The sequence below is a fragment of the Crinia signifera genome, chromosome 19 (assembly GCF_055691185.1).
Source record: "Crinia signifera chromosome 19, ASM5569118v1, whole genome shotgun sequence".
Taxonomy (NCBI): Eukaryota; Metazoa; Chordata; class Amphibia; order Anura; family Myobatrachidae; genus Crinia; species Crinia signifera.
This window is the reverse complement of record NC_139226.1, coordinates 136248380-136268359: the sequence shown is the minus strand read 5'-3', so window position 1 is coordinate 136268359 and position 19980 is coordinate 136248380. Positions and strand designations below refer to the sequence as shown.

The 19980-nt window shown below is 53.0% G+C and overlaps 1 protein-coding gene across 4 annotated transcripts in view; it reads left to right on the top strand.

Annotated features, from left to right (window-relative positions):
- MTOR (mechanistic target of rapamycin kinase) overlaps positions 1–19980 on the top strand; it is a 183137-nt gene that overhangs the window by 61043 nt on the left and 102114 nt on the right. For all 4 annotated transcript variants that reach the window (XM_083163434.1, XM_083163435.1, XM_083163436.1 and 1 more), the window contains exons 27-30: positions 7075–7221; positions 7352–7494; positions 7578–7740; positions 11396–11541. In XM_083163434.1, the coding sequence (XP_083019560.1) occupies positions 7075–7221; positions 7352–7494; positions 7578–7740; positions 11396–11541 (599 nt within the window). The remainder of the gene's footprint in view (positions 1–7074; positions 7222–7351; positions 7495–7577; positions 7741–11395; positions 11542–19980) is intronic.

The window sequence follows — 19980 nt, the reverse complement described above, 5'->3', positions numbered from 1 at the left end:
ATTCTAATAGATGACCGCTTCCCATTCCGGTATGTGTAGTGTTGTGTCCATTCTCAGCCAACCACTAGGAGGCGCTGCACCTATATACCATTCCTGTATGTATAGTATAGTCTCCATTCTCTACCGACCACTAGGAGGTGCTGCACCTGTTTACTATTCCTGTATGTGTAGTGTTGTGTCCATTCTCAGCCAACCACTAGGAGGCGCTGCACCTGTATACCATTCCTGTTTGTGTAGTGTTGTCTATCCTCCCCCTCAGCTGACCATTAGGAGGCGCTGCACCTGTATACCATTCCTGTATGTGTAGTTTAGTGTCATGAGTGACTGCACCTGTGCACCAGCTAGAGGGTCTGGGAAACAGGACAGTAGTTACTGCACCTCTGCGCCAGCTAGAGGATCTGGGAACCAGCACAGGAGTGACTGCACCTGTGCACCAGCTAGAGGGCCTGATAAACAGGACAGTAGTGACTGCACCTGTGCACCAGCTAGAGGGTCTGGTAAACAGCACAGGAGTGACTGCACCTGTGCACCAGCTAGAGGGCCTGAGAAACAGGACAGTAATGACTGCACCTGTGCACCAGCTAGAGGGCCTCGAAAACAGCACAGGAGTGACTGTACCTGTGCACCAGCTAGAGGGCCTGGGAAACAGGACAGGAGTGACTGCACCTGTGCACCAGCTAGAGGGCCTGGGAAACAGGACAGGAGTGACTGTACCTGTGCACCAGCTAGAGGGCCTGGGAAACAGGACAGGAGTGACTGTACCTGTGCACCAGCTAGAGGGCCTGAGAAACAGGACAGTAGTGACTGCACCTGTGCACCAGCTAGAGAGTATGGTTAACAGGACAGTAGTGACTGCACCTGTGCACCAGCTAGAGGGTCCGGGAATCCGCACAGGAGTGACTGCACCTGTGCATCAGCTAGAGGATCTGGTAAACAGGACAGGAGTGACTGCTCCTGTGCACCAGCTAGAGGATCTGGGAACCAGCACAGGAGTGACTGCACCTGTGCACCAGCTAGAGTGCCTGAGAAACAGGACAGTAGTGACTGCACCTGTGCACCAGCTAGAGGGCCTGGGAAACAGGACAGGAGTGACTGCACCTGTGCACCAGCTAGAGGGTCTGGGAAACAGCACAGGAGTGACTGCACCTGTGCACCAGCTAGAGGGCCTGGGAAACAGGACAGGAGTGACTGCACCTGTGCACCAGCTAGAGGGCCTTGGAAACAGGACAGGAGTGACTGCACCTGTGCACCAGCTAGAGGGCCTGGGAATCGGCACAGTAGTGACTGCACCTGTGCATTCGCTAGGGGGTTTGGGAAACAGGACAGGAGTGACTGCAACTGTGCACCAGCTAGAGGGCCTGAGAAACAGGACAGGAGTGACTGCAACTGTGCACCAGCTAGAGGGTCTGGGAAACAGGACAGTAGTGACTGCACCTGTGCACCAGCTAGAGGGTTTGGGAAACAGGACAGGAGTGGCTGCACCTGTGCACCAGCTAGAGGGCCTGGGAATCAGCACAGGTGTAACTGCACCTGTGCACCCGATAGGGGGTTTGGGAAACAGGACAGGAGTGACTGCACCTGTGCGCCAGCTAGAGGGTCTGGTAAATAGCACAGTATTGGCTGCACCTGTGCACCAGCTAGAGGGTCTGGGAATCAGCACAGGAGTAACTGCACCTGTGCACCCGATAGGGGGTTTGGGAAACAGGACAGGAGTGACTGCACCTGTGCGCCAGCTAGAGGGTCTGGTAAATAGCATAGTATTGGCTGCACCTGTGCACCAGCTAGAGGGTCTGGGAATCAGCACAGGAGTAACTGCACCTGTGCACCCGATAGGGGGTTTGGGAAACAGGACAGGAGTGACTGCACCTGTGCGCCAGCTAGGGGGTCTGGTAAATAGCACAGTATTGGCTGCACCTGTGCACCAGCTAGAGGGCCTGGGAAACAGGACAGGAGTGACTGTACCTGTGCATCAGCTAGAGGGTCTGGGAACCAGCACAGGAGTGACTGCACCTGTGCACCAGCTAGAGTGCCTGAGAAACAGGACAGTAGTGACTGCACCTGTGCACCAGCTAGAGGGCCTGGGAAACAGGACAGGAGTGACTGCACCTGTGCACCAGCTAGAGGGTCTGGGAAACAGCACAGGAGTGACTGCACCTGTGCACCAGCTAGAGGGCCTGGGAAACAGGACAGGAGTGACTGCACCTGTGCACCAGCTAGAGGGCCTTGGAAACAGGACAGGAGTGACTGCACCTGTGCACCAGCTAGAGGGCCTGGGAATCGGCACAGTAGTGATTGCACCTGTGCACCCGCTAGGGGGTTTGGGAAACAGGACAGGAGTGACTGCAACTGTGCACCAGCTAGAGGGCCTGAGAAACAGGACAGGAGTCACTGCAACCGTGCACCAGCTAGAGGGTCTGGGAAACAGGACATAAGTGACTGCACCAGTGCACCAGCTATTGGGTCTGGGAAACAGGACATAAGTGACTGCACCAGTGCACCAGCTAGAGGGTCTGGGAAACAGGACAGTAGTGACTGCACCTGTGCACCAGCTAGAGGGTCTGGGAAACAGGACAGGAGTGGCTGCACCTGTGCACCAGCTAGAGGGCCTGGGAATCAGCACAGGAGTAACTGCACCTGTGCACCCGATAGGGGGTTTGGGAAACAGGACAGGAGTGACTGCACCTGTGCGCCAGCTAGAGGGTCTGGTAAATAGCACAGTATTGGCTACACCTGTGCACCAGCTAGAGGGTCTGGGAATCAGCACAGGAGTAACTGCACCTGTGCACCCGATAGGGGGTTTGGGAAACAGGACAGGAGTGACTGCACCTGTGCGCCAGCTAGAGGGTCTGGTAAATAGCACAGTATTGGCTACACCTGTGCACCAGCTAGAGGGTCTGGGAATCAGCACAGGAGTAACTGCACCTGTGCACCCGATAGGGGGTTTGGGAAACAGGACAGGAGTGACTGCACCTGTGCGCCAGCTAGGGGGTCTGGTAAATAGCACAGTATTGGCTGCACCTGTGCACCAGCTAGAGGGCCTGAGAAACAGGACAGTTGTGACTGCACCTGTGCACCAGTTAGTACATTTCCTACGCATGTTCAGTTTAGAGGTGGTCTATGTTTGGGGTATGGATCAGTAGGTCCATACCTATTGGTTGGTCGACATGGGGGTAGGTCGACATGGGCCCGAATTTCAACAGAGTCGACATGGACACTGAAACGTAGCACTGCGTCCCCTTGCATGGCTTGCTGCGCTGCGAACGGCGCACTGTTTTGTTCTCCATCCATGCCATAGTGCAGTGATTTTCAACCTTTTTCAGGTCGCGGCACACCAGACAAGACTTTAAAATTGGCAAGGCACACCAACAGTTATTAATCAAATATAATACATATAATAAAAAATATTGACCTTTATTTAATATATGTAGATATCTGTTGTTGTTTCTCGTAAAATTAATAGAAATAGGTTTTATTTAGAAATCCCACAAACAAATGCCCCTCAGTAATTCAAAGCACCAACTCCCCCTTAGAATTTCCACACCCAAATGCCCCTCCTTAGTTATTCCACGCACCTGCCCCACAGGTATTCAAAACATGGCGCCAGCCTTGTAAGATCGATGGCGCCGGCAGAAGCCCCACTGTCCGTGTGCTGGGATGCGCCTGCAAAGCACAGGCTGAGCTGACGTGCCTGGCGCCTGCTACGCACTGGCGAGTCTCAGCGTTGGCTCCATAGACAGCGTATTCACGTCCATGAGCCTGAGCCACCCGCCCCCCTGCATGTCACTACACACAGTGAGAGCGCTGCCGACAATGATTTGGTGAGACGCTGTGACCCGCGGCCTCGCATAATGACCCTGTCGACCTTCCTGCATGTCGACCTAATGATGCCGACCAACATGCTGGTGACCCAATGACCATTCCGCTATGTTTGTGTGCTAGCCTCTGTAGCCCAGACCAGCTGAGTGCAGCCTTAGCAGATACCTTGGAATACAGCCTATAGGGAGCCTCTTCCACACCTCCCACCACCCACATGTGTGTTGTACCGCTATGTTTGTGTGCTAGCCTCTGTAGCCCAGACCAGCTGAGTGCAGCCTTAGCAGATACCTTGGAATACAGCCTATAGGGAGCCTCTTCCACACCTCCCACCACCCGCATGTGTGTTGTACCGCTATGTTTGTGTGCTAGCCTCTGTAGCCCAGACCAGCTGAGAGCAGCCTTAGCAGATACCTTGGAATACAGCCTATAGGGAGCCTCTTCCACACCTCCCACCACCCGCATATGTGTTGTACCGCTATGTTTGTGTGCTAGCCTCTGTAGCCCAGACCAGCTGAGAGCAGCCTTAGCAGATACCTTGGAATACAGCCTATAGGGAGCCTCTTCCACACCTCCCACCACCCGCATATGTGTTGTACCGCTATGTTTGTGTGCTAGCCTCTGTAGCCCAGACCAGCTGAGAGCAGCCTTAGCAGATACCTTGGAATACAGCCTATAGGGAGCCTCTTCCACACCTCCCACCACCCGCATATGTGTTGTACCGCTATGTTTGTGTGCTAGCCGCTGTAGCCCAGACCAGCTGAGTGCAGCCTTAGCAGATACCTTGGAATACAGCCTATAGGGAGCCTCTTCCACACCTCCCACCACCCACATGTGTGTTGTACCGCTATGTTTGTGTGCTAGCCTCTGTAGCCCAGACCAGCTGAGAGCAACCTTAGCAGATACCTTGGAATACAGCCTATAGGGAGCCTCTTCCACACCTCCCGCCACCCGCATATGTGTTGTACCGCTATGTTTGTGTGCTAGCCTCTGTAGCCCAGACCAGCTGAGAGCAGCCTTAGCAGATACCTTGGAATACAGCCTATAGGGAGCCTCTTCCACACCTCCCGCCACCCGCATATGTGTTGTACCGCTATGTTTGTGTGCTAGCCTCTGTAGCCCAGACCAGCTGAGTGCAGCCTTAGCAGATACCTTGGAATACAGCCTATAGGGAGCCTCTTCCACACCTCCCACCACCAGCATATGTGTTGTACCGCTATGTTTGTGTGCTAGCCGCTGTAGCCCAGACCAGCTGAGTGCAGCCTTAGCAGATACCTTGGAATACAGCCTATAGGGAGCCTCTTCCACACCCCCCACCACCCACATGTGTGTTGTACCGCTATGTTTGTGTGCTAGCCTCTGTAGCCCAGACCAGCTGAGAGCAACCTTAGCAGATACCTTGGAAAACAGCCTATAGGGAGCCTCTTCCACACCTCCCACCACCCACATGTGTGTTGTACCGCTATGTTTGTGTGCTAGCCTCTGTAGCCCAGACCAGCTGAGAGCAACCTTAGCAGATACCTTGGAATACAGCCTATAGGGAGCCTCTTCCACACCTCCCGCCACCCGCATATGTGTTGTACCGCTATGTTTGTGTGCTAGCCGCTGTAGCCCAGACCAGCTGAGAGCAGCCTTAGCAGATACCTTGGAATACAGCCTATAGGGAGCCTCTTCCACACCTCCCGCCACCCGCATATGTGTTGTACCGCTATGTTTGTGTGCTAGCCTCTGTAGCCCAGACCAGCTGAGAGCAACCTTAGCAGATACCTTGGAATACAGCCTATAGGGAGCCTCTTCCACACCTCCCACCACCCACATGTGTGTTGTACCGCTATGTTTGTGTGCTAGCCTCTGTAGCCCAGACCAGCTGAGAGCAACCTTAGCAGATACCTTGGAATACAGCCTATAGGGAGCCTCTTCCACACCTCCCGCCACCCGCATATGTGTTGTACCGCTATGTTTGTGTGCTAGCCGCTGTAGCCCAGACCAGCTGAGAGCAGCCTTAGCAGATACCTTGGAATACAGCCTATAGGGAGCCTCTTCCACACCTCCCGCCACCCGCATATGTGTTGTACCGCTATGTTTGTGTGCTAGCCTCTGTAGCCCAGACCAGCTGAGAGCAGCCTTAGCAGATACCTTGGAATACAGCCTATAGGGAGCCTCTTCCACACCTCCCGCCACCCGCATATGTGTTGTACCGCTATGTTTGTGTGCTAGCCTCTGTAGCCCAGACCAGCTGAGAGCAGCCTTAGCAGATACCTTGGAATACAGCCTATAGGGAGCCTCTTCCACACCTCCCGCCACCCGCATATGTGTTGTACCGCTATGTTTGTGTGCTAGCCGCTGTAGCCCAGACCAACTGAGTGCAGCCTTAGCAGATACCTTGGAGTACAGCCTATAGGGAGCCTCTTCCACACCTCCCACCACCCGCATGTGTGTTGTACCGCTATGTTTGTGTGCTAGCCTCTGTAGCCCAGACCAGCTGAGTGCAGCCTTAGCAGATACCTTGGAATACAGCCTATAGGGAGCCTCTTCCACACCTCCCGCCACCCGCATGTGTGTTTTACCGCTATGTTTGTGTGCTAGCCTCTGTAGCCCAGACCAGCTGAGTGCAGCCTTAGCAGATACCTTGGAATACAGCCTATAGGGAGCCTCTTCCACACCTCCCGCCACCCGCATATGTGTTGTACCGCTATGTTTGTGTGCTAGCCTCTGTAGCCCAGACCAGCTGAGTGCAGCCTTAGCAGATACCTTGGAATACAGCCTATAGGGAGCCTCTTCCACACCTCCCGCCACCCGCATGTGTGTTTTACCGCTATGTTTGTGTGCTAGCCTCTGTAGCCCAGACCAGCTGAGTGCAGCCTTAGCAGATACCTTGGAATACAGCCTATAGGGAGCCTCTTCCACACCTCCCGCCACCCGCATATGTGTTGTACCGCTATGTTTGTGTGCTAGCCTCTGTAGCCCAGACCAGCTGAGAGCAGCCTTAGCAGATACCTTGGAATACAGCCTATAGGGAGCCTCTTCCACACCTCCCGCCACCCGCATGTGTGTTTTACCGCTATGTTTGTGTGCTAGCCTCTGTAGCCCAGACCAGCTGAGTGCAGCCTTAGCAGATACCTTGGAATACAGCCTATAGGGAGCCTCTTCCACACCTCCCGCCACCCGCATGTGTGTTGTACCGCTATTAAGGGCACGTGGTTAGCTTCTATAGCATGACCTATTATGACGCTATTTATCAATGTCTTTATCTGCTTACAGGGGTATACTCTCGCTGACGAAGAGGAGGACCCACTGATTTATCAGCATAGGGCCCTGAAAGGCAACCAGGGGGAAACTTTTTCCAGTGGCCCCTTGGACAGCGGCCCAATGAAGAAACTACATGTTAGCACCACCAACCTGCAGAAGGTACTTACACCTGCCTGACTCTGAAGCAGGGACCTCACTGATGAGTCTCAGGACAGACTCTTCTGATGAATGTGTAGCCCACAGAGTCCTTGTGTGGAAGTCCAGTTACATGGGTTTCTTGCCTTCACAGGCTTGGGGAGCAGCCCGCAGGGTCTCCAAGGATGACTGGCTAGAGTGGCTGAGAAGGCTCAGTGTGGAGCTACTGAAGGATTCCTCCTCACCTGCCCTGCGCTCGTGTTGGTCTTTGGCACAGGCCTATAATCCTCTGGCCAGGTAGGTCTTCTGCTGCATGTCCAGTTCCGGAGATAAATATGGCCGGGTTTTATTTGTGACTATGTCTCTTCTGTTTGCCGCAGAGATCTGTTTAATGCAGCCTTTCTGTCCTGCTGGTCTGAGCTGAATGAGGATCAGCAGGACGAGCTGATCCGCAGCATTGAAATGGCCCTGACCGCACAGGACATTGCAGAGGTGACGCAGACCCTGCTCAATCTGGCCGAGTTCATGGAGCATAGTGATAAGGTATGTGTATATGTCTGCAGACTTAACTCTAGAAGATGCTTCCGCCTATAGATGACTGGGGCTGCTGGTGTGTCCCAGGATCTTGTACGCACTGCTGCGGATCACAGGGGTCCAAAGCCACAAACCGGGCCACGGGTTACTGTTTTTTTTGGTGGCCATAGCAGCCACTGATCCGTCATGCCATACCTGACGGTACAAGGACCACACTAGGGAATGAGAGAGGCCTCATCTAGATACTGTTCCCAGTACTGAATAGGTCACTGGTGCGGCCTCATCTAGATACTGTGTACAGTTCTGTATAGGTCACTGGTGCGGCCTCATATAGATACTGTGCCTGGTTCTGTATAGGTCACTGGTGAGGGCTCATCTAGATACTGTGCCCGGTTCTGTATAGGTCACTGGTACAACCTCATCTAGATACTGTGCCTGGTTCTGTATAGGTCACTGGTGCGGCCTCATCTAGATACTGTGCACAGTTCTGTATAGGTCACTGGTACGGCCTCATCTAGATACTGTGTCCAGTTCTGTATAGGTCACTGGTACGGCCTCATCTAGATACTGTGCCCGGTTCTGTATAGGTCACTGATGCGGCCTCACCTAGATACTGTGCCAAGTTCTGTATAGGTCACTGGTGCGGCCTCATCTAGATACTGTGCCCAGTTCTGTATAGGTCACTGGTGCGGCCTCACCTAGGTACTATGTCACTGGTGCGGCCTCACCTAGGTACTGTGCCCGGTTCTGTATAGGTCACTGGTGCGGCCTCATCTAGATACTGTGCCCAGTTCTGTATAGGTCACTGGTGCGGCCTCACCTAGGTACTGTGCCCGGTTCTGTATAGGTCACTGGTGCAGCCTCATCTAGATACTGTGCCCAGTTCTGTATAGGTCACTGGTGCGGCCTCACCTAGGTACTGTGCCCGGTTCTGTATAGGTCACTGGTGCGGCCTCATCTAGATACTGTGCACAGTTCTGTATAGGTCACTGGTGCTGCCTCATCTAGATACTGTGTACAGTTCTGTATAGGTCACTGGTGCGGCCTCACCTAGGTACTGTGCCCGGTTCTGTATAGGTCACTGGTGCGGCCTCATCTAGATACTGTGCACAGTTCTGTATAGGTCACTGGTGCTGCCTCATCTAGATACTGTGCACAGTTCTGTATAGGTCACTGGTGCGGCCTCACCTAGATACTGTGTACAGTTCTGTATAGGTCACTGGTGCGGCCTCATCTAGATACTGTGCCCGGTTCTGTATAGGTCACTGATGCGGCCTCACCTAGATACTGTGCCAAGTTCTGTATAGGTCACTTTTGCGGCCTCATCTAGATACTGTGCCCAGTTCTGTATAGGTCACTGGTGCGGCCTCATATAGATACTGTGCGCGGTTCTGTATAGGTCACTGGTGCGGCCTCGTCTAGATACTGTGCCCGGTTCTGTATAGGTCACTGGTGCGGCCTCGTCTAGATCCTGTGCCTTGTTCTGTATAGGTCATTGGTACGGCCTCATCTAGATACTGTGCCCAGTTCTGTATAGGTCACTGGTGCGGCCTCACCTAGATACTGTGCCCGGTTCTGTATAGGTCACTGGTGCGGCCTCACCTAGATACTGTGCCCAGTTCTGTATAGGTCACTGGTACGGCCTCATCTAGATAATGTGCCCAGTTCTGTATAGGTCACTGGTGCAGCCTCATCTAGATACTGTGCCCGGTTCTGTATAGTTCACTGGTGCGGCCTCATCTAGATACTGTGCCCGGTTCTGTATAGGTCACTGGTGCGGCCTCATCTAGATACCGTGCCGGGTTGTGTATAGTTCACTGGTGCGGCCTCATCTAGATACCGTGCCTGGTTCTGTATAGTTCACTGGTGCGGCCTCATCTAGATACCGTGCCTGGTTCTGTATAGGTCGCTGGTACGGCCTCATCTAGATACTGTGCCCAGTTCTGTATAGGTCACTGGTGCGGCCTCATCTAGATACCGTGCCAAGTTCTGTATAGGTCACTGGTGCGGCCTCATCTAGATCCTGTGCCTGATTCTGTATAGGTCACTGGTGCGGCCTCATCTAGATACTGTGCTCGGTTCTGTATAGGTCACTGGTGCGGCCTCATCTACATACTGTGCCCAGTTCTGTATAGGTCACTGGTGCGGCCTCATATAGATACTGTGCGCCGTTCTGTATAGGTCACTGGTGCGGCCTCGTCTAGATACTCTGCCCGGTTCTGTATAGGTCACTGGTGCGGCCTCGTCTAGATCCTGTGCCTTGTTCTGTATAGGTCATTGGTACGGCCTCATCTAGATACTGTGCCCAGTTCTGTATAGGTCACTGGTGCGGCATCATCTAGATACTGTGCCCGGTTCTGTATAGGTCACTGGTACGGCCTCATCTAGATACTGTGCCCGGTTCTGTATAGGTCACTGGTACGGCCTCATCTAGATACTGTGCCCAGTTCTGTATTGGTCACTGGGGCGGCCTCATCTAGATACTGTGCCCGGTTCTGTATAGGTCACTGGTGCGGCCTCATCTAGATACTGTGCCCAGTTCTGTTTAGGTCACTGGTGCGGCCTCATCTAGATACTGTGCCCAGTTCTGTATAGGTCACTGGTGAGGCCTCATCTAGATACTACACAATGCAGGACTGTCCATTCCTATTATGCCAGAGACCGTGTATTGTGCAAATGCAAAAACAATTGGATAGGGGTTACCGTCCACCTGTAGACACACCGGGGTGTAGCTTGTGCTCCCTGGGACTCAAGGCCCGAGTTGGTATTAGGGCCGAGTCACCGTCCTGAGTAGGGGGAGTCTCCCGGAAATGGCACTCCCAGAGATGGTATTGGGGTCCTTGGTGATGTAAAGTGTCCACGGTTAGGTAGGTCCAACAGGGTCCAAAGGCTGGTCTGGAACAGTCCAAAGATAAAGGATAAAAGTGGGGTGACACCTGACGCGTTTCGCCGGCTCAGCGGCACCTTTGATAAAGCCGCTAAGCCGGCGAAACGCGTCAGATGTCACCCCACTTTTATCCTTTATCTTTGGACTGTTCCAAAGGCCCTAATACCAACTCGGGCCTTGAGTCCCAGGGAGCACAAGCTACACCCCGGTGTGTCTACAGGTGGACGGTAACCCCTATCCAATTGTTTTTGCATTTGCACAATACACGGTCTCTGGCATAATAGGAATGGACAGTCCTGCATTGTGATTTTATCATTTCCCCTCCCCCCCCCCATTTTTTATCGTACCAGTACCATTGGTCACTTTATTAATAAAATGTATTGTTTTATATTGTACAATCAGTCCAATCCGTTATTTATATCATTGCATTTTTTATAAATATTTTTATTAAGTTCAAAGCGCTGCTATATCCCAGTTTTTTCTCATTGTCCAGTTCGGGCCTAACTAACCCGACTAACCAGCAGCTGCTAGTGATACATCTCAGGTCATAGCGCCACCATAACACACACCCCCACTTTGTGGAGGAATCCTTTCTTTCTCATCTAGATACTGTGCCCGGTTCTGTAAAGGTCACTGGTGCGGCCTCATCCCAAGAGCACTACTCAGTTTTGTAGTAGGTGTTCGGGGGATGCCGTAGCCTGGCTGGGTGCGGGGATGCCGCAGCATGGCTGGGTGCGGTCCTTTGTGTTGATTGGCTGTCTCTTTATGCTCTTTCAGGGCCCATTACCTCTTCGAGATGACAACGGGGTGGTGCTCCTTGGGGAAAGGGCAGCTAAGTGCCGAGCCTATGCCAAAGCTCTCCATTACAAGGAGCTGGAGTTCCAGAAAGGACCCACGCCAGCTATTCTGGAGTCACTCATCAGGTACACAGAGGGGGACGTATGTGCAATCTCTAGGCTGTGACAGTGTGCCTCAGGAGAGGCGGTAACAGAGACGTCACACCCATACCCCCCCCCCACATCATTTTCATATAACAATATGACAGGCAGTAACCGCTATGTTAGCCCCACCCCCAGCACCGTCATATCATATCATGACAGACTGTAACTGCTATGTCAGCCCCACCACCACCTTCACAGCACATCATGGCAGGCAGTAACCGCTATGTAAACTCCCACCACCACCTTCATATCATGGCAGGCAGTAACCGCTATGTCAGCCCCACCACTACCTTCATATCATATCATGACAGGCAGTAGCCACTAGGTAACCCCCCCCACACACACACACACCTTCATAGCACATCATGGCAGGCAGTAGCCGCTATGTAACCCCGCCCCCCACCCCCTTCATATCACATCATGGCAGGCTGTAACCACTATGTAAACCCCTTCATATCACATCATGGCAGACTGTAACCACTATGTAACCCATTTCATATCACATCATGGAAGGCAGTAACCGCTATGTAACCCCGCCCCCCACCCCCTTCATAGCACATCGTGGCAGGCAGTAGCCGCTATGTAACCCCGCCCCCCACCCCCTTCATAGCACATCATGGCAGGCAGTAGCCACTAGGTAACCCCCCCACACACACACCTTCATAGCACATCACGGCAGGCAGTAACTGCTATGTAACCCCGCCCCCACCCCCTTCATAGCACATCACGGCAGGCAGTAACCGCTATGTAACCCCGCCCCCACACCCTTCATAGCACATCATGGCAGGCAGTAACCACTATGTAACCCCGCCCCCCACCCCTTCATAGCACATCATGGCAGGCAGTAACCGCTATGTAACCCCGCCCCCCACCCCTTCATAGCACATCATGGCAGGCAGTAGCCGCTATGTAACCCCGCCCCCCACCCCCTTCATAGCACATCATGGCAGGCAGTAGCCGCTAGGTAACCCCGCCCCCCACCCCCTTCATAGCACATCATGGCAGGCAGTAACCGCTATGTAACCCCGCCCCCCACCCCTTCATAGCACATCACGGCAGGCAGTAACTGCTATGTAACCCCGCCCCCACCCCCTTTATAGCACATCACGGCAGGCAGTAACCGCTATGTAACCCCGCCCCCACACCCTTCATAGCACATCATGGCAGGCAGTAACCACTATGTAACCCCGCCCCCCACCCCTTCATAGCACATCATGGCAGGCAGTAACCGCTATGTAACCCCGCCCCCCACCCCTTCATAGCACATCATGGCAGGCAGTAGCCGCTATGTAACCCCGCCCCCCACCCCCTTCATAGCACATCATGGCAGGCAGTAGCCGCTATGTAAACCCGCCCCCCACCCCCTTCATATCACATCATGGCAGACTGTAACCACTATGTAAACCCCTTCATATCACATCATGGCCGGCTGTAACCGCTATGTAACCCCGCCCCCCACCCCTTCATAGCACATCACGGCAGGCAGTAACCGCTATGTAACCCCGCCCCCACACCCTTCATAGCACATCATGGCAGGCAGTAACCGCTATGTAACCCCGCCCCCCACCCCTTCATAGCACATCATGGCAGGCAGTAGCCGCTATGTAACCCCGCCCCCCACCCCCTTCATAGCACATCATGGCAGGCAGTAGCCGCTAGGTAACCCCGCCCCCCACCCCTTCATAGCACATCATGGCAGGCAGTAACCGCTATGTAACCCCGCCCCCCACCCCTTCATAGCACATCATGGCAGGCAGTAGCCGCTATGTAACCCCGCCCCCCACCCCCTTCATAGCACATCATGGCAGGCAGTAGCCGCTAGGTAACCCCGCCCCCCACCCCCTTCATAGCACATCATGGCAGGCAGTAGCCGCTATGTAAACCCGCCCCCCACCCCCTTCATATCACATCATGGCAGACTGTAACCACTATGTAAACCCCTTCACATAACATCATGGCAGGCAGTAACCGCTATGTAACCCCGCCCCCCACCCCCTTCATAGCACATCATGGCAGGCAGTAACCGCTATGTAACCCCGCCCCCCACCCCCTTCATAGCACATCGTGGCAGGCAGTAGCCGCTATGTGACCCCGCCCCCCACCCCCTTCATAGCACATCATGGCAGGCAGTAGCCGCTATGTAACCCCGCCCCCCACCCCCTTCATATCACATCATGGCAGACTGTAACCACTATGTAAACCCCTTCATAGCACATCATGGCAGGCAGTAGCCGCTATGTAACCCCGCCCCCCACCCCCTTCATAGCACATCATGGCAGGCAGTAGCTGCTATGTAACCCCGCCCCCCCACCCCCTTCATAGCACATCATGGCAGGCAGTAACCGCTATGTAACCCCGTGCCCCACCCCCCACCCCTTCATATCACATCATGGCAGGCTGTAACCACTATGTAAACCCCTTTATAGCACATCATGGCAGGCAGTAGCCGCTATGTAACCCCGCCCCCCACCCCCTTCATAGCACATCATGGGAGGCAGTAACCGCTATGTAACCCCGCCCCCCCACCCCCTTCATAGCACATCATGGCAGGCAGTAGCCACTATGTAACCCCGCCCCCCACCCCCTTCATATCACATCATGGCAGGCAGTAACCGCTATGTAACCCCGCCCCCCACCCCCTTCATATCACATCATGGCAGGCTGTAACCACTATGTAACCCCCTTCACATAACATCATGGCAGGCAGTAACCGCTATGTAACCCCGCCCCCCACCCCCTTCATATCACATCATGGCAGGCAGTAACCGCTATGTAACCCCGCCCCCCACCCCCTTCATATCACATCATGGCAGGCTGTAACCACTATGTAACCCCCTTCACATAACATCATGGCAGGCTGTAACCACTATGTAACCCCCTTCACATAACATCATGGCAGGCAGTAACCGCTATGTAAACCCCTTCATATCACATCATGGCAGGCAGTAACCGCTATGTAACCCCCTAATATCACATCATGGCAGGCTGTAACCACTATGGCAGCACCGCCCCCATATTACATCATGAGTGGCGATAGCGATGACATCACACGCACACACACTTATCGCATTCATGTTCAGACCCTTTTATTATTATTCATGTAATGTGAATTTTATTTGATAAAAATGCTGATTGTGTAAATCCCCAGATTGGGTTTCCTGGATGTAGCGCACTGTTGGCTTATGGTGATCATTGTATAACCTGTCAGCTGTGAGAGGCTGATGCATGGTCCTGTTAATGTGCCTGGGGACCAGTTATGTGTGCAGGTGGTCATACGCTGGGGACCGGTGATGTGTGCACGTGGTCATACGCTGGGGGCGTGTGCACGTGGTCATACGCTGGGGGCGTGTGCACGTGGTCATACGCTGGGGGCGTGTGCACGTGGTCATACGCTGGGGGCGTGTGCACGTGGTCATACGCTGGGGGCGTGTGCACGTGGTCATACGCTGGGGGCCTGTGCACGTGGTCATACGCTGGGGACCGGTGATGTGTGCACGTGGTCATACGCTGGGGGCGTGTGCACGTGGTCATACGCTGGGGGCGTGTGCACGTGGTCATACGCTGGGGGCGTGTGCACGTGGTCATACGCTGGTGGGCGTGTGCACGTGGTCATACGCTGGGGGGCCTGTGCACGTGGTCATACGCTGGGGGGCCTGTGCACGTGGTCATACGCTGGGGGGCGTGTGCACGTGGTCATACGCTGGGGGGCGTGTGCACGTGGTCATACGCTGGGGGGCGTGTGCACGTGGTCATACGCTGGGGACGTGTGCACGTGGTCATACGCTGGGGGCGTGTGCACGTGGTCATACGCTGGGGGGCGTGTGCACGTGGTCATACGCTGGGGGGCGTGTGCACGTGGTCATACGCTGGGGGGCGTGTGCACGTGGTCATACGCTGGGGGGCGTGTGCACGTGGTCATACGCTGGGGGGCGTGTGCACGTGGTCATACGCTGGGGGCGTGTGCACGTGGTCCTAGGCTGGGGGCGTGTGCACGTGGTCCTAGGCTGGGGGCGTGTGCACGTGGTCCTAGGCTGGGGGGGCGTGTGTACATGGGAGAAGCCTCTCTATATGTGACATGTATATAGTCATATGCTGGTAGTCCGGTGACGTGTGTACCTGGGAGTAGCCTCTCTGTATGTGACGCGTATATAGTTATACGCTGGTAGTCCGGTGACGTGTACCTGGGAGTAGCCTCTCTGTATGTGACGTGTATATAGTTATACGCTGGTAGTCCGGTGACGTGTGTACATGGGAGTAGCCTCTCTGTATGTGACGTGTATATAGTTATACGCTGGTAGTCCGGTGACGTGGGTACATGGGAGTAGCCTCTCTGTATGTGACGTGTATATAGTTATACGCTGGTAGTCCGGTGACGTGGGTACATGGGAGTAGCCTCTCTGTATGTGACGTGTATATAGGTATATGCTGGTAGTCCGGTGACGTGGGTACATGGGAGTAGCCTCTCTGTATGTGACGTGTATATAGGTATATGCTGGTAGTCCGGTGACGTGGGTACATGGGAGTAGCCTCTCTGTATGTGACGTGTATATAGTTATACGCTGGTAGTCCGGTGACGTGGGTACATGGGAGTAGCCTCTCTGTATGTGACGTGTATATAGTTATACGCTGGTAGTCCGGTGATGTGGGTACATGGGAGTAGCCTCTCTGTATGTGACGTGTATTTAGTCATACGCTGGTAGTCCGGTGACATGTGTACCTGGGAGTAGCCTCTCTGTATGTGACGTGTATATAGCTATACGCTGGTAGTCCGGTGACGTGTGTACATGGGAGTAGCCTCTCTGTATGTGACATGTATATAGTCATATGCTGGTAGTCCGGTGACGTGTGTACATGGGAGTAGCCTCTCTGTATGTGACATGTATATAGTCATATGCTGGTAGTCTGGTGACATGGGTACATGGGAGTAGCCTCTCTGTATGTGACGTGTATATAGGTATACGCTGGTAGTCCGGTGACATGGGTACATGGGAGTAGCCTCTCTGTATGTGACGTGTATATAGCTATACGCTGGTAGTCCGGTGACGTGTGTACATGGGAGTAGCCTCTCTGTATGTGACGTGTATATAGGTATACACTGGTAGTCCGGTGACATGGGTACATGGGAGTAGCCTCTCTGTATGTGACGTGTATATAGGTATACACTGGTAGTCCGGTGACATGGGTACATGGGAGTAGCCTCTCTGTATGTGACGTGTATATAGTTATACGCTGGTAGTCCGGTGACGTGGGTACATGGGAGTAGCCTCTCTGTATGTGACGTGTATATAGGTATACACTGGTAGTCCGGTGACGTGTGTACCTGGGAGTAGCCTCTCTGTATGTGACATGTATATAGTCATATGCTGGTAGTCCGGTGACGTGTGTACATGGGAGTAGCCTCTCTGTATGTGACATGTATATAGTCATATGCTGGTAGTCTGGTGACATGGGTACATGGGAGTAGCCTCTCTGTATGTGACGTGTATATAGGTATACGCTGGTAGTCCGGTGACATGGGTACATGGGAGTAGCCTCTCTGTATGTGACGTGTATATAGCTATACCCTGGTAGTCCGGTGACGTGTGTACATGGGAGTAGCCTCTCTGTATGTGACGTGTATATAGGTATACACTGGTAGTCCGGTGACATGGGTACATGGGAGTAGCCTCTCTGTATGTGACGTTGTATATAGGTATACACTGGTAGTCCGGTGACATGGGTACATGGGAGTAGCCTCTCTGTATGTGACGTGTATATAGTTATACGCTGGTAGTCCGGTGACGTGGGTACATGGGAGTAGCCTCTCTGTATGTGACGTGTATATAGGTATATGCTGGTAGTCCGGTGACGTGGGTACATGGGAGTAGCCTCTCTGTATGTGACGTGTATATAGCTATACGCTGGTAGTCCGGTGACGTGTGTACATGGGAGTAGCCTCTCTGTATGTGACGTGTATATAGCTATACGCTGGTAGTCCGGTGACGTGTGTACATGGGAGTAGCCTCTCTGTATGTGACGTGTATATAGGTATACACTGGTAGTCCGGTGACATGGGTACATGGGAGTAGCCTCTCTGTATGTGACGTGTATATAGGTATATGCTAGTAGTCTGGTGACATGGGTACATGGGAGTAACCTCTCTGTATGTGACGTGTATATAGGTATATGCTGGTAGTCCGGTGACGTGTGTACATGGGAGTAGCCTCTCTGTATGTGACGTGTATATAGGTATACACTGGTAGTCCGGTGACATGGGTACATGGGAGTAGCCTCTCTGTATGTGACGTGTATATAGGTATATGCTGGTAGTCCGGTGACGTGTGTACATGGGAGTAGCCTCTCTGTATGTGACGTGTATATAGGTATACGCTGGTAGTCCGGTGACGTGTGTACATGGGAGTAGCCTCTCTGTATGTGACGTGTATATAGGTATACACTGGTAGTCCGGTGACGTGTGTACATGGGAGTAGCCTCTCTGTATGTGACGTGTATATAGGTATACACTGGTAGTCCGGTGACGTGTGTACATGGGAGTAGCCTCTCTGTATGTGACGTGTATATAGTTATACGCTGGTAGTCCGGTGACGTGTGTACATGGGAGTAGCCTCTCTGTATGTGACGTGTATATAGGTATACACTGGTAGTCCGGTGACGTGTGTACATGGGAGTAGCCTCTCTGTATGTGACGTGTATATAGTTATACGCTGGTAGTCCGGTGACATGGGTACATGGGAGTAGCCTCTCTGTATGTGACGTGTATATAGGTATACGCTGGTAGTCCGGTGACATGGGTACATGGGAGTAGCCTCTCTGTATGTGACGTGTATATAGTTATACGCTGGTAGTCCGGTGACGTGTGTACATGGGAGTAGCCTCTCTGTATGTGACATGTATATAGTTATACGCTGGTAGTCCGGTGACGTGTGTACATGGGAGGAGCCTCTCTGTATGTGACGTGTATATAGGTATACGCTGGTAGTCCAGTGACGTGGGTACCTGGGAGTAGCCTCTCTGTATGTGACGTGTATATAGTTATACGCTGGTAGTCCGGTGACATGGGTACATGGGAGTAGCCTCTCTGTATGTGACGTGTATATAGGTATACACTGGTAGTCCGGTGACGTGGGTACATGGGAGTAGCCTCTCTGTATGTGACGTGTATATAGTTATACGCTGGTAGTCCGGTGACGTGGGTACCTGGGAGTAGCCTCTCTGTATGTGACATGTATATAGTTATACACTGGTAGTCCGGTGACGTGGGTACCTGGGAGTAGCCTCTCTGTATGTGACATGTATATAGTTATACACTGGTAGTCCGGTGACGTGGGTACCTGGAAGTAGCCTCTCTGTATGTGACATGTATATAGTTATACGCTGGTAGTCCGGTGACGTGTACCTGGGAGTAGCCTCTCTGTATGTGACGTGTATATAGTTATACGCTGGTAGTCCGGTGACGTGGGTACCTGGGAGTAGCCTCTCTGTATGTGACGTGTATATAGTTATACGCTGGTAGTCCGGTGACGTGGGTACATGGGAGGAGCCTCTCTGTATGTGACGTGTATATAGGTATACGCTGGTAGTGCGGTGACGTGTGTACATGGGAGTAGCCTCTCTGTATGTGACGTGTATATAGTTATACGCTGGTAGTCCAGTGACGTGGGTACCTGGGAGTAGCCTCTCTGTATGTGACGTGTATATAGGTATACGCTGGTAGTCCGGTGACGTGGGTACCTGGGAGTAGCCTCTCTGTATGTGACGTGTATATAGTTATACGCTGGTAGTCCGGTGACATGGGTACATGGGAGTAGCCTCTCTGTATGTGACGTGTATATAGGTATACACTGGTAGTCCGGTGACGTGGGTACATGGGAGTAGCCTCTCTGTATGTGACGTGTGTATAGTTATACGCTGGTAGTCCAGTGACGTGTGTACATGGGAGTAGCCTCTCTGTATGTGACGTGTATATAGGTATACGCTGGTAGTCCGGTGACGTGTGTACATGGGAGTAGCCTCTCTGTATGTGACGTGTATATAGGTATACGCTGGTAGTCCGGTGACGTGGGTACATGGGAGTAGCCTCTCTGTATGTGACGTGTATATAGGTATACGCTGGTAGTCCGGTGACGTGTGTACATGGGAGTAGCCTCTCTGTATGTGACGTGTATATAGTTATACGCTGGTAGTCCGGTGACGTGTGTACATGGGAGTAGCCTCTCTGTATGTGACGTGTATATAGTGATACGCTGGTAGTCCGGTGACGTGTGTACATGGGAGTAGCCTCTATGTATGTGACGTGTATATAGGTATACACTGGTAGTCCGGTGACGTGGGTACATGGGAGTAGCCTCTCTCTATATATGTGACATGTATATAGTCATATGCTGGTAGTCCAGTGACATGGGTACATGGGAGTAACCTCTC